The following is a 24,108-nucleotide window of genomic DNA, read 5'->3' on the forward strand; positions in this document are numbered from 1 at the left end:
TCCGGGCTCAGGCAATCCACTCACCTCAGCCTCCCAAAGGCGCGGGATTACAGGCTGAGCCACCGAACCCGGCTTGTTCAAAACTTTTAAGTACAATCTTCCTGAAGTATTTTCATACACACACACATACTGGAAAATAAGGCTTCCTCTTTTTCCTCTGTCACCCAGGCTGGAGTGTAGTGGCATGCTCACAGCCACTGCAGCCTCGACCTGCTGGGTTCAGGTGATCCTTCCACCTCAGCCTTCCAAGTAACTGGAACTACAGGCATGTGCCACCACGCCTGGCTTATTTTTTGATTCATTGTAGAGACGAGGTCTCACCAAGTTGCCCAGGCTGGTCTCAAACCCCTGGGCTCAGGCAATCTTCTCTCTTCAGCTTCCCAAAGTGCTGCGATTACAGGTGTGAGCCACCACGCCCAGGACGACTTCCTCTTTTTTAAAACACATTTCATTATATTTTGAAAGCGGAAAACCACCTCTCTGTGTGTGACCCCCTCTGTGCTGTGGCCCTAGGAAGAACTGGTTTTGCAGGAAGTCATAACTGGGTGGAGGTGTTTCAGAAACTGTCTCTTCCACACATGATCTGACAACAGCGGTTGCCTAGTCACTGTTTACTTTTCTCAGCACTGGGGTTGATAACCTAGAGTTCTAGAATGAAACTGACCTAGGTTTCAATTTCTGCCTTTGAGTTTCAGTTTCCCTGGCTCCTAAGGTAGAAGTGAGAAATGATGCATGTGAAGCACTGGGTACCATGCCTGGCCCTTGGGTAGGGATTATTTCATGCCCACACACATGGGCTACAGTTGTACCAACACTTCCCAAAGCTCTGTGTGTTCAAAACTTGGTTAGAACACCCAGTCTGTTCTCAGCTCCTGCTACAGTCACCCTTGGCCAGCACTACCCTCCCAAAACACAGATGCACTCAGTGGAGTGACCCTTTGGTCCTTGGGCAACATATGACACTGCTTCTGAGATGAACTGAGGGCAGTCATCTTCAAAGAAGGGCGCAAAATTCATCCTCTGGGAAGCAGGAAAAAAACTACCAGAACTACTCATCTTGTTTGTCCTCACACTTTTGGGTTTTTTTTGAGTCTGAGTCTCACTCTGTCACTCAGGCTGGTGTGCGGTGACATGATCATGACTACCACACCCTCTACCTCCCGGACTCAGGCAATCCATCTGCCTCAGTCTCCCAAGTAGCTGGGACTACAGGTGCGTGCCACCATGTCTGGCTAATTTTTTATTGTAGAGACGAGGTCTCACCATGCTGCCCAGGCTGGTCTCAAACTTCTGGGCGTAGGCAATTTGTCCTCATACTTTTAAAATACCATTTTCTGTTTTATAAAAGACACAATACATGTTGGTAGCCAAGTAAATTAATGTAGTACATGAACTTATAGGTCTTGGGGTTGTGACATGTTTTTCCACTAGTGGGTACATGATCAAAACTGTTTAGGTGGCCAGGTTTGGTGGCTCATGCCTCTAATCCTAGCACTTTGGGAGGTTGAGGTGGGAGGACTGCTTGAGCTCAAGAGTTCCAAACCAGCCTGGCAACATAGCAAGATCTTGCCTTTACAAACAATAAAAAAATAAGCCAGGTGTGGTGGCACGTGCTGTAGGCCAAGCTACTCGGGAGGCTGAGATGAAAAGGTCACCTGAGCCCAGGAGGTCAAGGTTGTGGTGAGTCGTGATTGTGTGAGTGCACTCCAGCCTAGGAGACAGAGTGAGACCTCAATTAAAAACAAAACAGGGCAGGCAACCTCCTCGGGTTCCCTCCCTCTGTGGGAGCTCTCAATAAATCCTACTTAAAACAGGGCATCCTCTTTCAGGTCCCTTTCCACTGTGGGAGCTTTTCTGTCTTCTTAATAAATCCGACTTAAAACAAAAACAAAAAACTATTTAAAGATCACAGGTGGCACAGAGATGGTTAGCTGCTACTACTTTAACAGGTAGTTACCATCGTGTTCCAAGCATTACCATACATGAGAAAATGGAGGCAGTAAGCATTTGCCCAGGCTGGGACATGGATAAGCTGAGAGTCAAACCTAGGCAAGTTGACTTCAGAGTCTACATTCTCAACTACTATCCTGTAGATCTTGACAAAAGGTTTAGATGTACATTTGTAAGATTTATTGAGTGCTTTATGAACATGAAGATGTGAATGTTGTTGAATCCCTGTCTTTAAAAATTTCCAGTTAAGGCTGGGCATGGTGGTTCATGCCTGTAATCCCAGCATTTTGGAAGGCCAGGGTGAGAGGATTGCCTGAGCCCAGGAGTTCGAGACCAGCCCGGGCAACTTGGAAACCTTGTCTTTACAATGAATCAAAAAATTAGCTGGGCATGTTAGTGCAAGCCTGTGTAGTCTTAGCTACTTGGAAGGCTGAAGTGGAAGGATCGCCTGAGTCCGGCAAGTTGAGGCTGCAGTGTTGGTGATCATGCTACTACATTCCAGCCAGGGCAACAGAGTAAGACTCTGACTCAAAATAATAATAATAATTCCAGTTAATATGTAGGGATTAAGTTATATATGGTATCAGCAGAAAACAGTAAGTTGTTTTAGACACTGGAGAGAAAAAATGAAAAGTTAGACATATAAATCTATGTACAGATACAAGAACTACCTTTCCTGGCATAGTAACTTGGAATGGCATATATACTGATGTTTGAGTAAGCTATTGATTTTTTTTTTTTTTTGAGTTGGGAGTCTCACTCTGTCACCCAGGCTGGAATACAGTGGCACGCTCACAGTTACTATAGCCTCAACCTGCTGGGCTCAGGTGATCCTTCTGCCTCAGTCTTCCAAGTAGCTGGAACTACAGGCATGCACCATAATGCTAATTTTTTGATTTATTGTAGAGACAAGTTCTCACCAAGTTGCCCAGGCTGGTCTCAGGCAATCCTCTCGCTTCTACCTCCCAAATTGCTATGATTATAGGCATGAACCACTGCACCCAGCCTTGTAAATTTTGGTAAGTAAAATACACTTCTATCTAGATGTCAGCTATTAATCAGAGAATGGTTATCTTCTCACAATTGGAATTACAGGTATCTCATAGATAAGGAATTCTGAGACACAGAATTTCAATTATACACTTCGATATTTTTTTTTTTTTTGAGTTGGAGTCTCACTCTATCACTCTGGCTGGAGTGCAGTGGCACTCTCATAGCCACCACAGCCTTGATCTGCTGGGCTCAGGTGATCCTTCCACCTCAGTCTTCCAAGTAGCTGGAACCACAGGTGTGCGCCACCACACCCAACTAATTTTTTGATTTATTGTAGAGACAAGGTCTCGCCAAGTTGCCCAAGCTGGTCTCAAACTCCTGAGCTCAGGCAATTATCTCGCTTCTGCCACCTAAAGTGCTAGAATTACAGGTATGAACCACTATGCCTGGCCACATTTCAATAATTTATAGTTTCCAAAACTTGCAAATGTTTTTAAGGATACTTCCCTGAACACCAAATGACAATTTCCATGTAATTTTCAACAAATGTTTATGTGATTACCCACATATCTAGTGATGCTTTTTGATTCTTATTCATAGCCCTTATTTAGGCAAGCAGGTGGTTCTGTGATCCCCAAATGCTGTGTTGGCACTAATGACACAATTACTTCTGTACTATATAAAAACTCTTAAGTAGTACGATGCTTGGAGAAACTTAACCAATAATATTAGTTAAACCTCCAAAACACAACTGTATACAACAGGGGTGGATATGTGACCACTGGTGAGGACAGTTTGCATCACCTGGCCTGGACAGTGAAACACACCATGTCTGGGGGCTGCAGAGGGGACATGAGACAGGCAGGCCTGCCCACACTCACTGGGCAGAGTTACAGTGCCCACAGTCGCAAAGCAGCTCTAGGTCAGGGTGCTAAACAAGGTCACTGGAAAAAGAAGGAGAGGCTTGGAAAGAGCGGGGTGAGATGCTGCCAAGGCAGAGAATTCTGTGCCTAGGAAAGGATTATTTTACTGAACATCGACATCTGCAAAGTGGTAAAGAGATCCCAGAAAGGAGAAGGGAAGGGGCCCAAAGAGGGTGTGTCCCTGATAAGAGCTTCAGGCATTAAAGATTCCAGGTCTACACTGACTGATTTATATTCAGTAGAAATTGCTTTGAAGGTATGGCAGGTACATGACTAAGGTTACAGCTATCAGAAATATAAAACTATGCACCTTGTGTAGTTCCAACTGTGCAAACGCATGATTTTAATGGGCCAGGGTTGACTACATTGAGATTATCTTCGAGTGTTCACCTCTGCTGATTAGGTCAGGGCAATTATTATTCACGGAAAGCAATGGATTTTAGTTTTACAATGGAATACCAAAATAACCTTTTAAAGGACATTTGTGTGAAAGGTTAAAAATAATATTCTTTTAATAAGCTTAAATTTTTAGAGAAATATACTAAGAAAGACCCATATATCTGCTTCAACAAAGAAAATGACTTCTTATCCTCCTCATACTTTACTTCATATAAATTTTGTGCTACTGTTAGATGATCTATTAATTTTATTTTCATTACATAAATGAAGGAAGAAACACAGAATCAGATTCAGATATATTACAAGGCATTTAGGGAGTGTGTTCTGTTGCCAAACAGAAAATTACCAGAAATCTACTTTCAAAATTGAGATAGGCTTATTTAAAAGCACTATCCTGGCTCTTTTCTTGTTTAGAATATATCCTGGTTTGTTGTTAAAGTACCAATAATTGTATTAAACAAATGCTCTCTCATAAGGTTAACATTCTGGATGTTCCAAAAAATCATATTCAACACATTCTTCTAGTTGTTTTAAGACCCTGGGGCTATCTGTGGCAGGAAACTCTAAGAACGGAGCTCCTAGGGTGTCAGCAGGCAGCTGCCTTTGGGTCTTGAAAGCACAGTTTAGAGTCTTGAAGAATGGCATCAACTGTCTGATGCTGGAAACAGAGTGTTGGCGCAGAAGAGGGAATTCACTCTTTGTGTTGATCTCATCAGAGCTGCTAATTTCCTGCAAAAACAAAAAACAAGCCCATAAAAATGATACAGCTTATCTAAGGGTTAGGGATGCCATGAAGCACACATGCAGCAAAACCTAACAGGTCAGTGCTTTATGAAAATTTCCAATCAGCACAGCAACACAAACTCTAGGCGTTCAATGAACAATTTCCACCAGGGGCTCACTCTGAGCCCACCCCAGCTTGAAGCCCTTGCCGCTCTTCCTTATGGGTTCTTCTTCTTGGACTTTAAGTAACAGAGGAACCTCAGGAGTAAAACGACTTCTACATGGCTCTGTTACCCAGGAGCCTTTAAAGACCTTCTAGCAACTGAGATAAGGAAGCGGTGTCTTTGTGACATAGAAGAAAACAAAGATGGATTTATTACCATCTCAAGTTTTCACACTAAGAGATACTTTGAAAATTACTTGAAATTGAGTGACATACAAAGCCCTTGACTTACTGCTGAGCCCTTCTCCTCTTTGTCATGGATATAATTTTTAAAAAGGAAAACAAAAACTTACCCCGTATTTTAATTTTAGAAGTTCTAGAATCCTGACAGTGTGGGGTTTGCATTCTTGGTGATTCTCCTCTAGATCTGAAGAACTCTCTGTGTCCACTTCTGGAACAAATGCCCACCTATATCTGGAGGAAACAAACTCGAGGTTAGGCATGCTGCCTCTGAGCCCTTTAACTTTTTTTTTTTTTTAGGCGAGGTCTCACTCTGTCACTCAGGCTGGAGTACAGTGGCACACTCATAGCTCACCACAGCCTTGACCTCCTGGCTGGGGTATCCTCCTACCTCAGCCTCCTGAGTGACTGGGACTACAGGTGTGTGCCATCATGCCTGGCTAACCTTTACCATTTAAAAAAATCACTTTTGTTAAAATATAATTACCACACCATAACCATTTAATATGTACAATTCAGTGCCTTTTATTATTAATTTATAGAGTTGTATATCTATCACCACAGACAATTTTAGAGTATTTCTCTACCCCTAAAAGAAACCCTGTACCCCTCAGCTATCATCTCTCAAAGCCCTACATACCCCTGATCAAGGCAACCACTAATCTATACTGTTTCTATAGATTTTCTTATTCTGTACATTACATATGAATGGTATATATAATATGTGTTCCTTTGCAGTTGGCTTATTTCATTTAGCATAATATTTTCAAAGTTCATCCATGTTCTAGCATGTCTCAGTACTTCATTTCTTTTTTTCTTTTTCTTGAGTTGTGGCCTCACTCTGCCACCCAGGCTGGAGAACAGTGGCACAATCATGGCTACTGCAGCCTCAACCTCCTGGGCTCAGGCAATTCTTCTGCCTCAGCCTTCCAAGTAGCTGGGACTATAAACATGTGTCACCATGCTTGGCTAACTTTTTGATTTTTTGTAGAGATGGGGTCTTCTGTGTTGCCCAGGCTGGTCTTGAATTCTTGGGCACAAGCAATCCTCCCACCTTGGGCTGCTTCATTTCTTTTTATTGTTGAATAATATTCCATTGTATGAATATCATGTCATTTAACCATGATCTCTTGCTGTCTCCAGTTTTGCCTTTTCCAGAATGTCACACAGTTGGAATCATATAGTGTGTAGCCCTTTCAGACTGGCTTATTTCACTTAATCATATGCATTTAGAAGAACCCACTTTTTCACCACAAACATTTCTACATGATTACTCTTCTTGCAGGGGTAGGACACAGAGAAGTAGCCTCTGGGGCCAGGCATGAAATAACAAGTGATCAGCTGCGCTGAGCCTACAGGAAATGGAAGCCTGAGGGGTGAAGTGAATTGAAGACTGCCTGCTCCGAACACAGGCATTGGTATACAATTAAACACAGATTAAAAAGAAACCTACACAAATGTGGTGAGGACCACCAGTGGTTGACCCCTGTCTCATAAGCATTCGGTAGCAAAACCCACAGTAACACACACACAAGCTCCCCCAGAAATGTGTTCATAAACGCTCCTGTAAGCCGAATTCACAGAAGCACAGATATGCAAGGAATCTGAAACTTCGGTTTTGACCTGGCTCACTGGTCACTAGAAACCCATGCTGTGGTTTCCCATAAACTGTACATGAAAAAAAAACAAATGAAAGTGCTAGAAAGGAAAACAAAACAAAACAAAACCCCACCTTCTCCAAAAAGGACACATGTTCTTGTCTGACTTACATTTGAAACAGCGGCATCTTGTTGGGTGGAAAGGAAAGTGCTGTGTCCAGGAACTTGCAAGCTGATAAATACAAGATGAGTTCACTCTGGGGTATCTCCCCCAGGGAGGGCCCATTTGCATCTGCGACTAACACTTTTACTCTGTTCATTTTGTTGCAGCTTCTAGAAATTTGCAAAGAAACTCTTGTTATAAATTCATTCACATCTACCGTGTAGTCCATTTGCCTATGAAATGCCAATAAGGATTTTCCTTTTAAGAAATTTTTGAAATAGCTGGTCTCTTCACAAGTACTTCAGGAAAACAGCATTTAGCATTAGATAAACCTACATCATAAAGTGATGTCCATTAATCTTTTTTTTGAGTTGGAGTCTCACTCCGTTGCCCAGACTGGAGTGCAGTGGCCGCTCCCAGCCACCACAGCCTCAACCTGCTGGGCTCCGGCGATCCTTCAGCCTCAGTCTTCCAAGTAGCCAGAATTACAGGCATGCGTTACCACGCCCGGCTGATTTTTTGATTTACTGTAGAGATGAGGTCTCACTGCCCAGGCAGGTCTCAAACCCACGGGCTCAGGCAATCCACTCATCTCAGCCTCCCAAAGGTGCAGGATTACAGGCTAAGCCAATGAGCCCGGCTCATTTATCTTTTTTTTTTACAAAGCTTTTGTTGTTTTTTTGCATTGGGGTCTCACTTGTTGGGGCCAGCCATGGAGGCCCACTGAGCGTAAGGCATCAGGAAGGGCCGTTGACCCCGAGACCACTAGGATGCATTCGGGAGCTATTTGACCCCATTTCCTCCCCCTTTCTACTCAGCACTAACCAGATTAAGCTTCTGTGAGCTCAAAACATAAAAACTCTGAGATTGGGACGAACACAAGTTAACTTTAGAAGCTCATTGCTCCCATTCTTCCACAAACTGCAGTTTTGGCTTTCACACAACTTATAATTCAAACTCGTGTCACATCTAAGAGCCTTAGTATTGGTCACAGGCTTCTGGGTCATGATCTTAGGATTTATTGAAGGTGTAAATTGTAGAATATAGTTTTAGAAGACAGCCATTTTGTTGAAAGAATGCGGCTGGGTTACTTGTAGGTAGCCCACTGTGAACTTTGGACTGGGCCACATTCCAAACATTCTGGGATGGGTCACTTTCGTTTGTAAAGTAAATACTTAAGCTTCTATAGAATTGTTTAACTTGGCATAAATCAATCAGTTTAGGATGAAAAAGGTTTATAGAATATGTCAGTCGTGGATTAGGTTATCCTCTGTTATGGGATTTTAAGATTATCATATGAAAAAGGTTTAAAGGCAATCATTGATTAAGTTTTCATGGATTAAGGTTTCTGGTGGGTGGGGGACGCCCCTCCCACATCTGACTTTGTGTATAAAAGACCCGTTGTAATTCCCAATAACACACATCGCTTCTGCACTAGACCGGAGTCCAGTCTCTTTCTTTCTCTCTCTCTCTTTCTCTCTTTCTTCTTCCCCCCAATCGCCGACGCCGTCTCCACTTCCGGCACTCACCCTGTTGCTCTTGCTGGAGTCTAGTAGCACAATTACGGCTCGCGATAGCTTGACCTGCCCTGTGCTCAGGAGATCCTTCCATGTCAGCCTCCTGAGTAGCTGGGACTCGGGTACATACCACCATGCCTGGCTAATTTTTTAATTTATTTAATTTACTTTTTTAGAGATGAGGTATCGCTGTGTTGCTTAGGCTGGCCTCAAACTCCCGGGTTCAAGCAATCCTCCTGCCTTGGCCTCTCAAGTGTTAAGATTACAGGTGTGAGCTGCACCCAGCCCTATTAATCTTGACCACTTTTCAAACATATGCAAAGACATTGTATTACTTACCTCAATGACTCATCTTCCTCCTTCAGATCTTCTTCAAGTTGTATGAATGTCTGAATCTGAAAAAGAAAACATATACTAAAGTTATTATTGGAGAGAGATTAAGCTTACCAACATTCTACATCCATAAGAAACTAGCAAATAATATAAAACAGTACAAATTAGTTGGAATAACTGACAGGTGAGGGATCAAATATGATCACAGGATAAAATATTCTCTATTTAACCAAGGGCTGATTATGTGTTACCAATCTGATTAAAAATAACTTTTAGGTAAGATTAGATACACAAAAAATAGCATGTTATATGTTAATGAAAAGGTACTTAAAAAAACTCCAAACTTAGCTGGGCTCGGTGGCTCAGCCTGTAATCCTGCGCCTTTGGGAGGCTGAGGTGAGTGGATTGCCTGAGCCTGTGGGTTCGAGACCCGCCTGGGCAGCGAGACCTCATCTCAACAATAAATAAAAAAATAAGCCGGGCGTGGTAGCGCATGCCTGTAATTCTGGCTACTTGGAAGGCTGAGGCGGAGGATCACTGGAGCCCAGCAGGTCAAGGCTGCAGTGGCCAGAAGCGGCCACTGCACTCCAGTCTGGGTGACAGAGTGAGACTCCAACTCAAAAAAAAACAAACAAAAAAAACCTCCAAACTTGCTTTCAAAAGTACAATACTTGTACTCACCAATTCAGAGACCATTATTGGCCACAATGAAATCAGATGTTGAGGAGATATTCTTAGCAGCAAAACTCTGAAAAAAAGAAACATCTGAGCAGCAACTATGGGTGTCTGTCCAACTCTGAGATTGTCTGTCAGGCGTTCTAAGGAAAGAAGATTTTAAAGATGTCACAGAAATACACAGTTTGGGGTTTATTGTCAGGCAAATAAAAATAAAATGGTAACTGCTTTGACATTCTGTTAACAACCCAGTGTAAGAAGCGAGTGTTAGATTTTTTTTTTTTGAGTTGGAATCTCACTCTGTCACCCAGGCTGGAGTGCAGTGGTATGCTCACGGCCACCCCAGTGTTGACCTGCTGGGTTCCAGCAATCCTTCCACCTCAACCTTCCAAGTAGCCGGAACTGCAGGCGTGTGCTACCAAGCTGGCCTAATTTTTGATTTGTTGTGGAGATGAGGTCTTGCCAAGTTGCCCAGGCTGTTCACGAACCCATGGGCTCAGGGCAATCCCCTCACCTCGGCCTCCCAAAGTGCTGGGATTACAGGCTGAGCCACCAAGTCCAGCCTATTTTTCTATTTTTGAGTAGAAGTCTCGCTCTGCTGCCCAGGCTGGAGTGCAGTGGCATGCTCCCGGCCACCACAGCCTCAACCTGCTGGGTTCAGGCGATCCTTCCACCTCAGCCTTCCAAGTAGCTGGAACTACAGGCATGTGCTACCATGCTCCACTAATTTTTTGATTTATTATAGAGATGAGGTTTCACCATGTTGTCCAGGGTGTTTCGAACCCGTGGGCTCAGGCAACCCTCTCGCCTCAGCCTCCTAAAGTGCTGGGATTATAGGCTTGGGCCACTGCGCCCAGCCATAAGAAAAAAATGTTTTTAAAGGACAGAATAAAAGATTTATGTCATAATTCTACCTGGAAACTGCCCAAATGCCCTTCCATTGGTAAAAGGGTAAAGAAACTATGGAATGGAATACTATTCACCAACAAAAAGAAAAAAGTATTAATAAATGCAACAAGCCAGTTGTGGTGGCTCACACCTGTAATCCCAGCACTCTGGGAGGTGGAGGCCAGAGGATTGCCTGATCTCATGGGTTCGAGACCAGCCCAGGCAACTTGGTGAGACCATATCTCTATAATAAAAATAAAAAAATTAGCTGAGCATGGTGGCACACACCTGTGGTTCCAGCTACTTGGAAGGCTCAGGCAGAAGAATTGCCTGAATCCAGTAGGTCAAGGCTGAGGTAGCTGTGAACATGCCACCGCACTCCAGCCTGGGCAACAGAGTGAGACTTCAACTCAAAAAAAAAAAAAAAAGGCAACAAAATGGATTAATCTCAAATACATTATGCTAGTGAAGGAAGCCATACTTAAGGGTTATAGCCCATATACATTTATATAACTTTTTGGAAAAGACAAAATTATATGGCCAGAAAGCAGATTAGTGGCATTAGTACTCATTGTGTAGTAGTACCCACTGCCAGGGACTGGGGCTAAGGGAAGGGGTTCCCCAGAAAGGGGTACAAGGGATCTTTGTGGGATGATGTAATGTTTTATATCTTGAGTGTGGCGGTGGTTACATGACTGCATGTGTTTGTCCAAACTCATAGAACTGTATAACCAAAAGGGTGACTTTTACTGTATATAAATTGTACCTTAAACCTAACCAAAAATGATTTATACTGTAATTCTACTATTTGTAGAATTGTTTGCTACATTATCCTTCATAACATTCAACAAAGGTCTTTTAAGAATTGTATTGACTAGGTATGGTGGCTCATGCCTGTAATCTCAGTACTTTGGGAGGCTGAGGCGAGATGATCACTTCAGCCCAGGAGTTTGAGACCAGCCTGGGCAACATAGTGAGACCTGTCTCTACAAAAAAATTAAAAAATTAGCCAGGCATGGTGGTACACACCTGTAGTCTAGTCCCAGTTACTCAGGAAGTTGAGGTAGGAGTGCCTGAGTGCAGGAGGTCAGGGCTGTGGTGAGCCTTGATGTTCCTCCACTGCACTCCAGCCTGGGCAGCAGAGTAAGATCCTGACTCAAAGAAAAAAAAAAGTACTAATTGTATTTGATTCCATTTAGGCTATGAGTCTTTTTTATTTTTGAGTTGGAGTCTCACTCTGTTGCCTAGGCTGGAGTGCAGTGGCATGCTCATGGCCATTGCGGCCTCGACCTACTTGGGCTCGGGCCATCCTTCTGCCTCAGCCTCTCGAGTGGCTGGAACTACAGGCATGCGCTGCCATGTCTGGCTAATTTTCTGATTTATTGTAGAGATGAGGTCTTGCCAAGCTGCCTGGGCTGGTCTTAAACCCATGGGCTCAGGCAATCCTCTCACCTCAGCCTCCCAAAGTGCTGGGATTATAGGCGTGAGTCACTGCGCCCAGTCAATTATTCATTTTTAATTCAGACAAAGAATATAGTGAGTATGAAAAAATAAAAAAAAAATTAAGTAAAAATTAAATCCTTCTCCATAAACTTGCTCCTTCCTTGGCTTCAACTAAAGGTGCTGATTAAGGGTGTACGGAAAACACCAAATATTTTTCTTTGGGGGGGTTGGAGTCTCACTCTGTCACCTAGGCTGGAATGCAGTGGCATGCTCGCAGCCACCACAGCCTCAACCTGCTGGGCTCAGACGATCCTTCTGCCTCAGTCTTCGAAGTAGCTGGAACTACAGGCATGTGCCACCATGCCTGGCTAATTTTTTGAGTTATTGTAGAGATGAGGTCTTGCCAAGTTATCCAGGCTGGTCTCAAACCCATGGGCTCAGGCAATCCTCTCACCTTGGCCTCTCAAAGTACTGGAATTATAGGTGTGAGCCACCATGCCTTGCCAAAAACACCAAATATCTTAACCACAGGAAGAATCTAGCAGGAGACGGTGCTAAGAAATTATTATTCTTTCACTGTACTGCCAGACTTTTAAAATGTACCTAATACAAATGAAAAACATTAGAATTGATTTTTTAAAATAAAGTTTCAAATTGATGAATATATTTCCGAAGTTCTATGATAACCCTGCAGAGTACTTATATTAACACCTGACCATTGTGCCAAACTACACAGTGGGTCCCTCTAGTAGATGCTCATCTCAGTCCCTCAAGGGTCTATCTGTGGGTAAAGATTAGCTGTTGCTATGGTTTGAATGTTTGCCCCCTCCAGAATTCATGCTGAAATTTAATTGCCAATGTACTGGTATTGGGAGGTGGGGCATTTAAGAAGTGATTAGGCTATGAGGGCTCCATCCTCATGGGTAGGATTGGTGCTGTTATACAAGGGTGAGTTTGGCCACCCTCTTGCTCTCTTGCTCTTCTGCCTTCTAATATAGGATGTGGCAACAAGGACCTCGCCAGAAGTCAACCCCTGGATATTGGATTTCTCAGTCTCCAGAACTGTGAGGCAATAAAGTTCTGTACACTATAAATTCCCCAGTGTCAGGTATTTTATTATAGCAGCCAAAAGAGACTAAGACAGCCATCTTACCTTGTATCAGGGGAAGGTAAAGGTGGTATTGATCAAGTTCTCCACTGAAGACTGCAAAAGCCTGGCGCTTTAACAGCATGGCTTTCTGCTCAAAACTTGAGAACAGTTTTAAAGAGCTGCTCTGCATGTCTAGAATAAATATAGTAAATATGTTTCACTTAGTGAGAAACCATAATTAGAGGTAAGTGATAGGATATTCATGCAAATGTAAAAAATCATAATCTTGATTAAGTCAGGGCATGTGATTATTATTTCCACTTGTGTTTTTAAAAATACTTTTATTTCTTTAATTATACTTAATGACAGGGTATTCAGAAAGGATGTGAGGTGTAGTAACATAAATTATAAATTATGTTTATAATTTATGTTAATAATTTATATAATTATTTATATAATATATATTATATAATTATTATATATTATATAAATATATAATAATTATATATTTAATACTATATTATATTTATATAATATAATTTATAATTTCCTAATAAATTATGGAAAACTTACTATTTTCAACACAAATGTCAAGAAGAACTGGCCACTTTTAGCAATATTTCTCCAGATAAAACTATAAAAAAGGTTGTCCAGGTTTTCTTGTCAGTGGACTGGAACTGGGACTTATTAATTTAGACCCTACATGTCATGCACATCACATTACAGTTTGCGGCTTAGGCAGCACCAGAAAAGAAGTGGGGTGTGGAAACTCATAGTAAAACTGGCTATGATGGCACTGATTTTTTTAAAGTGTGACTATGTGCAAAGAACATAGAACTTACTCATTAAATCCTTAAACATTGTTTTCTCGTGAGTCAAAAGATGGTCAATAATGGACTTCCAACTAGATATTAAAAAAATCAAAGTTAATTAAATTTGCAATTGATGATGGTCTGATTAAAAGCATTAACATACCCCTTTAAGATCTGTTTTTTTGAAAAGAGTTTAGAGACATAAATAAATAGGTTTTGCATAAGGGAAAGCTAAGCTAAAGCTTATCACTTATAGCCCTGATACAGGGAAGGAATGATGACCTTCCCCAACTTACGGTAAAGAAAATATAATTGACAAGGAGCTCTGGCTTTTCAAGGACTGCTCTTAAATCTGTTCACACAGGATGATGTCCCTACAGTTATGCTGATGGAAAGAGGTGGGGGAGACAAGCCCCCGAGCTCTTACTTCCAAATGGTTTACCACTGCAGAGTAACAGGGTTCCATGGAGGGAGGCCACGGGATGCCAAGTGGCCCTCTGGGGGTGGCAGAGCAAGCTTTTAGGCCATGCAGAAAGGCTGCCCCAATCTCCACCCTCTACATCCTCACCTCCCTGTCATGAATAAAGACCTGCCGGGCCGTGCTAAGAAAGACTCTGAGTGGTTTTCTTGACCTCCAAGGAAAAGACCCGGGAAGTGCATCTCACACCTATGTCTCAGTGGATTTCTGGTTGGTGTGGCAAGACCTCAGTATGAACTTGTGGACGTGAGCTGAGATGTGGGGTGAATATATCTCCAGGGCCACCAGTGGGCTCTGGCATCTCAACGTTAGTCAGAGATTTTGTGATCACCAGACAAAGTGGTACTAGAGAGACCAAGTATCGCTGGAATCCCATGTTAGACTCTTAGAAATAATATGTTTTCTTAGTTGAGTTAAATTCTTTGTATTTTAAAAGAATTCCTTTTCCATGAATACAAGATTAACATAAGAGCCTATGATAATGATTTTCTATTGTTTGATTTGATGCTATGGGTCTGTTTCCATTTCAGAAAGTAATTATATAAACCAAAACACTGTTTCCAAAGGAAAATTTAGAGCACATTTTCATCAGGACAGCCTTTCTTACTGAAAACAAGAGGTATCCATCTGAAAGAAGGCAGGGTCCAGAAACAGTTCCAGGACTTCTTTCTTCCAGGCCCGTTTTGTGTAGGCATAGCCGCTCAGGGAGCTCAGTAGCTGAGTGCCAGCCCGGAAGCTGGGAGTGTTGTAGGCGCTAATTGGGAGTGGGAAGAGAGAAGAGTCAAGGCTGTCCAAGGAAAACCAATGATTCATTTCTCAACATATTTTTCTGCTAATGGATGGGATGAAATGGAAAAGACACCGTTACCTGTGATTGCGTAAGTATGGAAAAACATAATATAGCAAACGGGAGATTAATGGCACTGCTTTCTCTTTCTCATCACTTCGATAAACCATATCCAGGAGAGAAGCCAGAACCTAAAAGAATGAGACCATAAGAAACAGAAACCTTTGGAAGCAAGTGACCATAAGAAGTATAATTGCTGGGTCAGTGACTCATGCCTGTTATCCCAATACTTTGGGAGGTCAAGGCAGAAGGACTGCCTGAGCCCAGGAGTTTGAGAACAGCCTAGGCAAAACAGCAAGATCCCATCTCTATAAAAACAACAAAAAATTAGCCAGGCATGGTGGCATGTGCCTGTAGTCCCAACTACTTGGGAGACTGAGGTAGAAGGATTGACTGAGCCCCGGTAGTTGAGGCTGTGGTGAGCCATGATTGTGCCACTGCACTCCAGCCTGGGACAGAGTGAGAACCTGACTCAAAAAAAGAAAAAGTAACAAATTAGCCAGGCATGGTGGTACACACCTGCAGTTCTAGCTACTTGGAAGGCTGAGATGAGAGGATCACTTGAGCCCAGCAGTTTGAGGGTACAGTGAGCTACGATCATACCACTGCACTCCAGCCTGGGTAACAGAGTAAGACCACATCTCAGAAAGAAAAAAAAAAAAACAGAGAGAAAAAAGAAAAGAAAAGTGTAGTTCTTAAAGCAAAACATAACCAGAAAACTCCACAATACAGCTTGAGGCCAACGCTGCCTGACAGGCCTGGGAGGGTGTGGCCCACACCCACTGGCACCTGAGAATGAATGAGCACCTTCATGATTCAGGGCAGTGCTGGTTTCCATGAGGGATGACAAGTCAGGTGAGTGTTTACCTCTGCCAGGAGAGAGAGGGCCTGCACACTGTACACAGAAGGGGCAGAGGCAGACACCATTGCTGAAGCTGCAGCAGCATCTGCGAACAGAAGGAGGCATTTGTTCTTTAACTGTGATGGACAAGTCACTGTTTACTGTCCCCAAAAGCATCCCACAGACATGAGCCGTGAGGTCCCACCTTTCACACTGACTGTACATGTAACTTGGGTATTCTCTGGTAACATTCAATCATAGCAATGAAGAACCTGTATACTTTGATCAAATAAACTCAATGTCTTCCTTTCTGTTTTTATTCTTGTCATTGTATCCCCTTGGATGCTCTACCCCACGTCCTGGCCTCCAAGCCTATTGCCCGCTTCTCTCCCGACCATTTTCCACTCCACTCCAGCTTAGCCACTCCCGCCACTGTCACACACTTGACATCACCAATTTCCAGAACCACCATATCCCAAATCTCATTTCTAGTATCCTGCTCTGACCACTCTTGGGCACTTTCTTGAATCTAGGTCAGGGCTCTGGCCCCTGAGTCTACTACACCCTTACTGCCCAGCAGCCCCTGAGGTCTTTACTTCTCCATCTCCCCCCAGCCACATACACACCAGGGGGATCAGTCATCTGCCTAGCAAACACCCTGAATGCTGTTGCTTCTCTCTCCCCTAGAAGGACTCACCTAGGAAAACGCACTGTTGGCTAAACCCAATGATCTGTCCATGCTGTTCTGCATAGTTAAATGTTCTGGAAGAAATTACATTGCTGTGCAATGGATCTCACCTTATTTCATGACCATGAGTCTCGCAAGGGACCTGATGCTAGCGGACAAGCCTACCTCATGTCCCTCAGTGTTCTGCTAGCTTTCCCACTCTCCAACCTAATCCTCTCGCATCACCCCTTAATACCCATCAACTCCTCCCCTGGTCAGTTGATAACCTCACCTAGTACTTCATTGAGAAAATTAGCACCATCAAATGGGAACCCCTTCTCTTTGCCACTATAGGTTGCCCAAAGCATTTATGTCTATGTTCTCTGCCTTGTCTCCTGTTTTACTAGACATGTCTCCGGTTCCTATCACTAGATAGTTCCTTGCCGGGCACAGTGGCTCATGCCTTTAGTCTCAGTGAACTGGGAGGCTGAGATGGAAGAATCTCCCAAGCCCAGGAGGTTGAGGTGGCAGTAAGCTGTGATGGTGCTACGGCACTTAAGTTTGAGTGACAGAGTGAGACACCAACTCCAACAAACAAACAAAAACAATAGTTCCATTTATGATATCAATCCCAGCCCAGTGGCCATCAGGGACTTTGCTTTCTAATATTATCCTTTCTCTCTCATGTTCATTTCCTCCTCTGCTGTACTGTTCTATCACCATGTAAACAGGCTTTGAGACATTCCAATTTGAAAACAAATCAAGGCAATCAACATTCTGGCCCTAATTCAACTCAGTTACCACCTATTAACAACTGAACCTCAGTGAGGTCCCCATTTGCTCATTTCCCAGCCTCTTCTCCAGCTACTCTTCAGGTGTCCCCTCATCACCCTACCTGTCCACCCCCAACAACTTTCACACTGTCAAATCCAGAAGTTCTCTGTTACCTCACTCTCCTTCCCAGTGGGCCTCGACCATGGGGATGCCCCTCTTTTAAAAAATCTTCAAGATTATATGCCTCTATGTACTCTTGCTTTATCGCTTATCTCAGGAACTGCTTCACATCTTTGCTGGATTTTTATCTTTCCAGTCATCTAAGTGTTTGTGTTAGAGACAGGATCCCGCTCTATCACCCAGCATAGAGTGCAACCTGGAACTCCTGGGCTCCAGTGATCCTCCCACCTCAGCCACCAGAGTGGCTAAGACTATAGTGCATATCACTACTTTTGGCTAATTCTTATTTTTTATTTTATAGAGACCAAACTCCTGACCTCAAGCAATCCTCCCGCCTTGGCCTCCCAAAGTGCTGGGATTACAGGCGTGAGTCACTGTGCTTGACTCACTCATGTCAGATTTAATATGTGCAAAACCAAGCTCAATTTCCCTCTCCAAACGTTCTTCCTTCCCTCTTCCCACCTCAATAAATGCTTAAGCCAAAAATGAAGTCATCCTCATTGCATTTTTAAAAAACTATCACATTCAATCTATCAGCAAGTCCTGTTGACTCTGCATTTAAACTGTCTCTCTCTATTGAGCCTGCCTACAAGTCAGTATTGTATCATATTTTGCCCAAGCCTCTGCGAAATCTTTGTAACCAGATTCCCACTTTCTGCTCTCATTCAATATAGCCTATACTGCTCACAGCAGCCAAAGTGATGTTTCCTAAAGTTTGACTAAGATGATGTCATTGCTCTAAATACTTTAATGGCTTCCCACAGCAAGTGGGATAAAAGTCAATTTTTTACTGTGCTGGAGACCAAGCCTACCAACCGTCAGTGCCCACCTTCTCTCTGCCCTCTCCTGATAACTCTCAGCAAGCTCCAGCCTCACTGCTCTCAGACTTCTCAGTCTCAGTCCACTCCCACCAGTGCCTGCCACCTCCACTGAACAGTGCCTTCCCAGATCTCTGCAGAGCTGCCCCCTTGTCTTTCATTTCTCAGCACAACTGTCACCTCCTTGGGGACATGTTCTGTAATATCCAAAGTCATCAATGACCCACTCTCAGTTGCTCCTTACCACATCACTCTTATTTTCCTCAAATTATTATGTTCAACCTGAAATTCTCTGAGTAATTCACTTTGTTATTATTATTTTGAGACAGGGTCTTACTTTCTCACCCAGGCTGGAGTGCAGTGGTGTTATCATGGCTCACTACAATCTTGAATTCTTGGATTCAAGGGATCCTCCCACCTCAACCTCAGATTAGCTGGGACTACAGGCACATTCCACTGTGGCTGGCTAATTTTTTTATTTTTTGAAGAGGTGGGTATTGGCTATGTCACTCAAACTGGTCTTGAACTCCTGGTCTCAAGCCACCTTGGCCTGTCAAAGCGCTGGGCATTACCGGGATGAGCAACCGCACCTGGCCAGTAATTTACTTTTTTGTCACTAAAGAAACTTTTAATTTGAAACAATTTTAGATTTCAGAAGAGTTGTAAAGATACCCTTGGTAATTTACTCCATTTTAAACATTATTTATATGTGTGTGTGTGTGTGTGTGTGTGTGTGTGTGTGTGTGTGTGTGTGTGTATTTTTAGTTGAGGGGTCTCACTCTGTTGCCCAGGCTAGAGTGCAGTGGCATAATCACAGCTCACTACAGCCTCAACCTCCTGGACTCAGGCCATCCTTCCACCTCAGCCTCCCGAGTAGCTGGGACTACAGGTGTGCGCCACCATACCCAGCTAATTTTTTGCAGAGATAAAGTCTCGCTACATTGCCCAGGCTGATCTCAAACTACTAGTCTCAAGAAATCCTCTTGCTTTGGCCTCCCAGAGTACTGGAATTACAGGCATGAGCCACCATGCTTGGCAAGGTAATTTACTTTCTGATGCTCATCCTTCCTTGTGGACCATGAGAGCAGATAGATGTCCTGCTTGTTTTGTTTGCTGCTTTGGTACCAGCACCCAGAACACAATGCATGGCACCCCCAGAAGTGTCTCTCACAAGATCATACTCAAGAATCTGGGCCTCCACTGCATGCACAGAAGCTTTGAGTGGAGAAAACACATCATTCTGAAGCCTCATTCTCCATCATGCTTGACATGGCCAGTACACACACTCAAGTTTGTTCATCAAGACTGAAACAAAATACAGCTATGATCCAAACATTTCATTTTTCGGTATTCTATAATTTGCTAATTAAGGCTTACTGAGAAGCTCAAAAATCACTTCCAGTGTTGGAATCCTATGATTTCTAAAGATTAAAAAAAAATTCAGGTAATCATTTTACTACAGGATTGTCTCAAGGTTAAATTTAATTATTGCACAAAAACCAGGCCCAATAACACTTGACTTAACCAAGTCAACACAGCTGCACCGTGCTGAAATAGGTTAATCAGCACAGCAGTACACAGGACAGCAAGAGCCAAAGGCAAATCAGTCAGTCAGAAACAAGAGCTCTTTCCCTAGAACCACAACTGTTGCCATCACACAGCCTGAGGAAGCATAACTCTGGGCTTAGACTAGCAAATGAGAATGTCTTCATTACAGAGTAAAGTATAATTATTCTCTGATGCAAACCACAAGGCCAGCTATTAAAAACGGCAGAAGTAATAGACCATGGGACCACAGTGTGTCTGCCCAGCACCTGCCCCTCCTCCTACTGGGAAGAGAACCTTCTTTAGGGTAAGAGCCCATTTCCTGTGTCCTCAGTGCACCAGCCCTCCCGCTATTCCACCGGTCAGGCACATGACCCAAGAAGAGTCATCCAAAGTCTGTGTGAAACTCAGTGGAGCTCATTTGAGCACCTGGTTCCTGCTTTGCCTCAAACCAGATACAGATCTTTGCGTTTTTCACATATAAGAGCCAAAAAGTTCTTTGTTTTGTTCTTTTTGTTTCTGTTAGTCTAAAATGGATTTCTGTTACTTGCAAGAGAAGATAGCCCTGACTTATTGATACTTCTTTCCTTGTGTATTAAAAATGACAAATTTGCCGGGCTTGGTGGCTCAGCCTGTAATCCCGCGCTTTCGGGAGGCTGAGATGAGTGGATTGCCTGAGTCCACGGGTTCAAGATCCGCCTGGGCAGCGAGACCTCATCTCTACAATAAATCAAAAAATCAGTCGGGTGTGGTAGCACATGCCTGCAATTCCGGCTACTCGGAAGGCTGAGGCGGAAGGATCGCCAGAGCCCAGCAGGTTGAGGCTGCGGTGGCTGGGAGCGGCCACTGCACTCCAGTCTGGGTGACAGAGTGAGACTCCAACTCAAAAAAAAAAAAAAAAAAAAAGACAAATTTAGCTTTGTTTCTGATGGTGCAACTACTGCTAACAATTATAACAAAATAATAAAAGATAGCAATATTTGAACATTTACTCTGTGGCAGGTACTGTGCCAGTTCATACTGAGAATTGATAAGCAGTTTCTTGTTCCTGGATTAACTAAAACTGGGACCAAACATACCTTCCTGTCCTGTGTTAAGCAACACTAACCCTGGGCACATTCTACTGTCCTTATATTAAATAAAACATTAAGTCCCTTACATACGAACCTTTGAAGTTGTGACCTTTCAAAGATGTGAACGTGTGTTCACATGTTCAATCACATCAGTTAGTTCATGTCTGACATACATACAGCCCTTATATGCCAATTGGTGCACTGTACTGTACTTTTCGAGATACTATACTGGAAGATTAAAAATACTGTTTTTATTTCTTGTGTTTTTTTAATGTATTATTTGTGTGAAAAGTATTATAAACCTATTATAATACAGTACTATATAGCTGACTGTGTTAGTTTAGTACCTAGGTTAATTCTGTTGAACTCATGAACAGATTGGACTTACAAATGTGCTCTCAGAATGGAATCTGCTTGTAAGCAGGGGACTTAATAGACTGAGAACTAGCTAAGATAATCCGTTGCCCCATGATATACTTAATTCTGAAATAAAAATGGCACACCAATGAAAATAGCTTTACTTATCAAAACTAGCCACTTGCTCATCAAGATTCACTTCCAGGCCTGGGCTACAGAGTGAGACTCTGACTCAAAAAAAAAAAAACCAAAACAGCAACAAAAAAACAATCAGTTCCAGGCCTTTTCCTCATACCCGCCCACCAATCTGAAGGTATTTTATCATTAACTGCACAATCCCAATCAGTTCTCCACCTTGAAAGATTTGCCATAAAATGTCTCAGCCAAGGCTCTAAAACTCAAGTATCCTCCCCTGACTGCCCTCCTTGAGATAATATATGACTTCCTGACAGCAGTAGGTCTAATGACCTAAGACATGCCTGGTTGACAGATTGGTCTGGTGGTCTTTAGGATGTGGGCAACTGACAATCTACACTGTCACATTTAATTCAGACTCCTCAAGAGTCTCTTGGTGATCACTAAACTTCTTTGGGTCTCCTGACCATCGTCCTAAGAAGCCATGACTAATAATAAGGCTGGGGTGCCTGTAGTCTCTGTAACCTTCACACCTCAGGCACACACCTGTGATCTTCACACCTCAGAAAAGAAGCTGGGGTCACTGGGATCACTGAAGGGCAAGACTGTATTAGTCTGAAATGAAATACACGACATGAAATGTCTTACAACAGTTTGCTGATTTACTAAGTTTCTTTTCCACAGCTCCACAAAAAGAAAAACAGACATTCATGCCAGGCATAGTAGCTCAGGCCTGTGATCCCAGCACTTTGAGATTTGGAGGTGAGGAGGTTGCCAGAGCCTAGGAGTTTGAGACCAGCCTGGGTAACTTGGTGAGACTCCTTCTCGACAACAACAACACAAAATTAACTGGGTGTGGTAGAGCACACCTGTAGTTCCAGCAACTTGGAAAGCTGAGGCAAAGAATCGCCTGAGCCCAGCAGGTTGAGGCTGAGGTGGCTGTGATTGTACCACTGTACTCTAGCCTGGACGACAGAGTGAGACTTTGACTCAAAAAAACAAAACAAAAATTCCACACATTTTCACTCTCATCATCTTTATGCCATGCAGATTTCTGTTACCAAGTCCCTGTAAATTATTTTGGGAAGTGACTTTTTAGCCCCTAAGGAAGCTCAGTGAAGGTTTAACATGGTAGCCTATGTCACGTGTGATACGATCTGTAGAACCCTACTGTATATTGTATATACATTTTAAGACATAAAAACGGACAGCTTAGTCATTTAGCTATGAATATAAAGAAAAGGCTTGAGTGAATTAATGCAGATCTAAGAAGGTGGCTTGCTTTTTCCTATGCCTAAACTTTTTTTTAACTTTCCAATACCTCCTCCTCCCCGCTGTAATGAGGGATAATGGACAAATAAAACTGGTATACATTTAAGGTTATAATTTGATGTCTTAAAATATGTATGCATTGTGAAATGATCAACACAACCAAGTTATTCAACATACGCATCACCTCACACACTGTCTTTCTTTTTTTTTGTGGTGAGAACACTTAAAATCTTTCTTAAGAAAACACTAGAACCACTAGCTGATCACGAGCATTATTTTCTAACTCTTCTGCACCTACCATACATGTCTTCCTCAGCCTCAGATTCCTCTAGAGAGGCCTGAGGCTGGGCCTTCACTTCCAGGTTTCTGCTGAGCCAGCTGGTTTGCTCCAAGGAAGAGCCAGCAATGTTCCCCACAGCTTCTAGGATTTTCTGAGTGATTTCCTGAGAGCAATCAGAAGAAAGAAGCAAGTAAGTTATGGAAAATAATTTTAGGTACCTAAAATGACACTGCCCAACAGAAATAATTCTAATAATGCAGACCATAACTGTGGGCCATATATATAATATTAAGTTTTCAGGTAGTGGGTACACTTAAAGCCCAGACCAAAAACTATTTGTACCTCCCAAAACTACTAAATTAAACAAACTAAGTCTCCTAGGAGACACATTAAAAGGTTAAAAAGAAACAGGCAAAATTAATTTTAATATTTTATTTAGGCCAATATATAAAAAATATTGTCAACATGTTATCAATATAAAAACTAGTAATGGGATTTTGCATTCCTTGTGTGTGTGTTATGTCTCTGAAATCTGCTGTGCATCTTACCCTTACAGCACATTCAATTCAGACTTGCCACATTTCAAGTGCTTTATAGCCACATGTGGCTAACAGTTACTGCACTGGCCAATGGAGGTCAAGAAGAGAGAAATCAAAAGTCATAGCAGTATGTATTCTCTTTTTTTTTTTTTTTTTTTTGAGTTGAAGTCTCACTTAGTCGCCCAGACTGGAGTGCAGTGGCCGCTCCTGGCCACTGTAGCCTCGACCCACTGGGCTCCGGCGATCCTTCAGCCTCAGCCTTCTGAGTAGCTGGAATTATAGGCACGTGCTACCATACCCGGCTGATTTCTTTATTTATTGTAGAGATGAGGTCTCACCAAGTTGCCCAGGCAGGTCTCGAACCCGCGGGCTCAGGCAATCCACTCACCTCA

At 42.9% G+C, this 24,108-nt stretch overlaps 1 protein-coding gene across 1 annotated transcript in view; it reads right to left on the minus strand.

Annotated features, from left to right (window-relative positions):
* Positions 1–4,494: 4,494 nt before the first annotated feature.
* Positions 4,495–24,108, minus strand: part of DOPEY2 (dopey family member 2) — a 111,561-nt gene continuing 91,947 nt past the window's right edge. The window contains exons 26-36 of the mRNA XM_008059065.2: positions 23,196–23,340; positions 16,103–16,182; positions 15,257–15,366; positions 14,996–15,142; positions 13,941–14,002; positions 13,162–13,290; positions 9,684–9,820; positions 9,009–9,064; positions 7,161–7,322; positions 5,505–5,625; positions 4,495–4,994 (exon numbers count right to left, since the gene is read on the minus strand). Coding sequence (XP_008057256.1) covers positions 4,743–4,994; positions 5,505–5,625; positions 7,161–7,322; positions 9,009–9,064; positions 9,684–9,820; positions 13,162–13,290; positions 13,941–14,002; positions 14,996–15,142; positions 15,257–15,366; positions 16,103–16,182; positions 23,196–23,340 — 1,401 coding nt within the window. The 3' untranslated portion in view covers positions 4,495–4,742. The remainder of the gene's footprint in view (positions 4,995–5,504; positions 5,626–7,160; positions 7,323–9,008; positions 9,065–9,683; positions 9,821–13,161; positions 13,291–13,940; positions 14,003–14,995; positions 15,143–15,256; positions 15,367–16,102; positions 16,183–23,195; positions 23,341–24,108) is intronic.

This window comes from Carlito syrichta, unplaced genomic scaffold, assembly GCF_000164805.1.
Source record: "Carlito syrichta isolate Samal-C Ts95f unplaced genomic scaffold, Tarsius_syrichta-2.0.1 Scaffold303683, whole genome shotgun sequence".
Taxonomy (NCBI): Eukaryota; Metazoa; Chordata; class Mammalia; order Primates; family Tarsiidae; genus Carlito; species Carlito syrichta.